Source organism: Eimeria mitis, genomic scaffold, assembly GCF_000499745.2.
Source record: "Eimeria mitis Houghton genomic scaffold, Emh_scaff2658, whole genome shotgun sequence".
NCBI lineage: Eukaryota > Apicomplexa > Conoidasida > Eucoccidiorida > Eimeriidae > Eimeria > Eimeria mitis.
The window spans coordinates 1,418-1,785 of NW_013571001.1; the positions used below are offsets into that span (position 1 = coordinate 1,418).

The 368-nt window shown below is 60.6% G+C and overlaps 1 protein-coding gene across 1 annotated transcript in view; it reads right to left on the reverse strand.

The window, feature by feature from the left end:
- EMH_0056950 (uncharacterized protein) overlaps nt 1–368 on the reverse strand; it is a gene marked incomplete at both ends in the record, with an annotated part of 3,767 nt that overhangs the window by 257 nt on the left and 3,142 nt on the right. Inside the window, one exon of the mRNA XM_013497414.1 lies at nt 1–254. Coding sequence (XP_013352868.1) covers nt 1–254 — 254 coding nt within the window. The remainder of the gene's footprint in view (nt 255–368) is intronic.

Genomic DNA, 368 nt, shown 5'->3' on the forward strand with positions numbered 1-368 from the left:
TTCCTGTATCCATTCTGCTGCAGCACACTTGCTGCTGCTGCTGCTGCTGCTGCTGCTGCTGCAGCTGCTGCTGCAGCTGCTGCTGCTGTTGCTGCTGCTGCTGCTGCTGCTGCTGAAGCTGCTGCAGCTGCTGCTGCTGTTGCTGCTGCTGCTGCTGCTGCTGCTGAAGCTGCTGCAGCTGATGCTGCAGCTGCTGTTGCTGCTGCAGCTGCTGCTGCTGCTGCTGCTGCTGCATGCACACAAGTCTGCTGGATCTGCAGCAGCAACAGCAGCAGCAGCAGCAGCAAGCCAAGGGTGTGATAGAGCCCCCCAAAGAGAGATCCGCCTATTGGGAGATGCATGCAGCAGCTGCTGCAGCAGCAGCACGC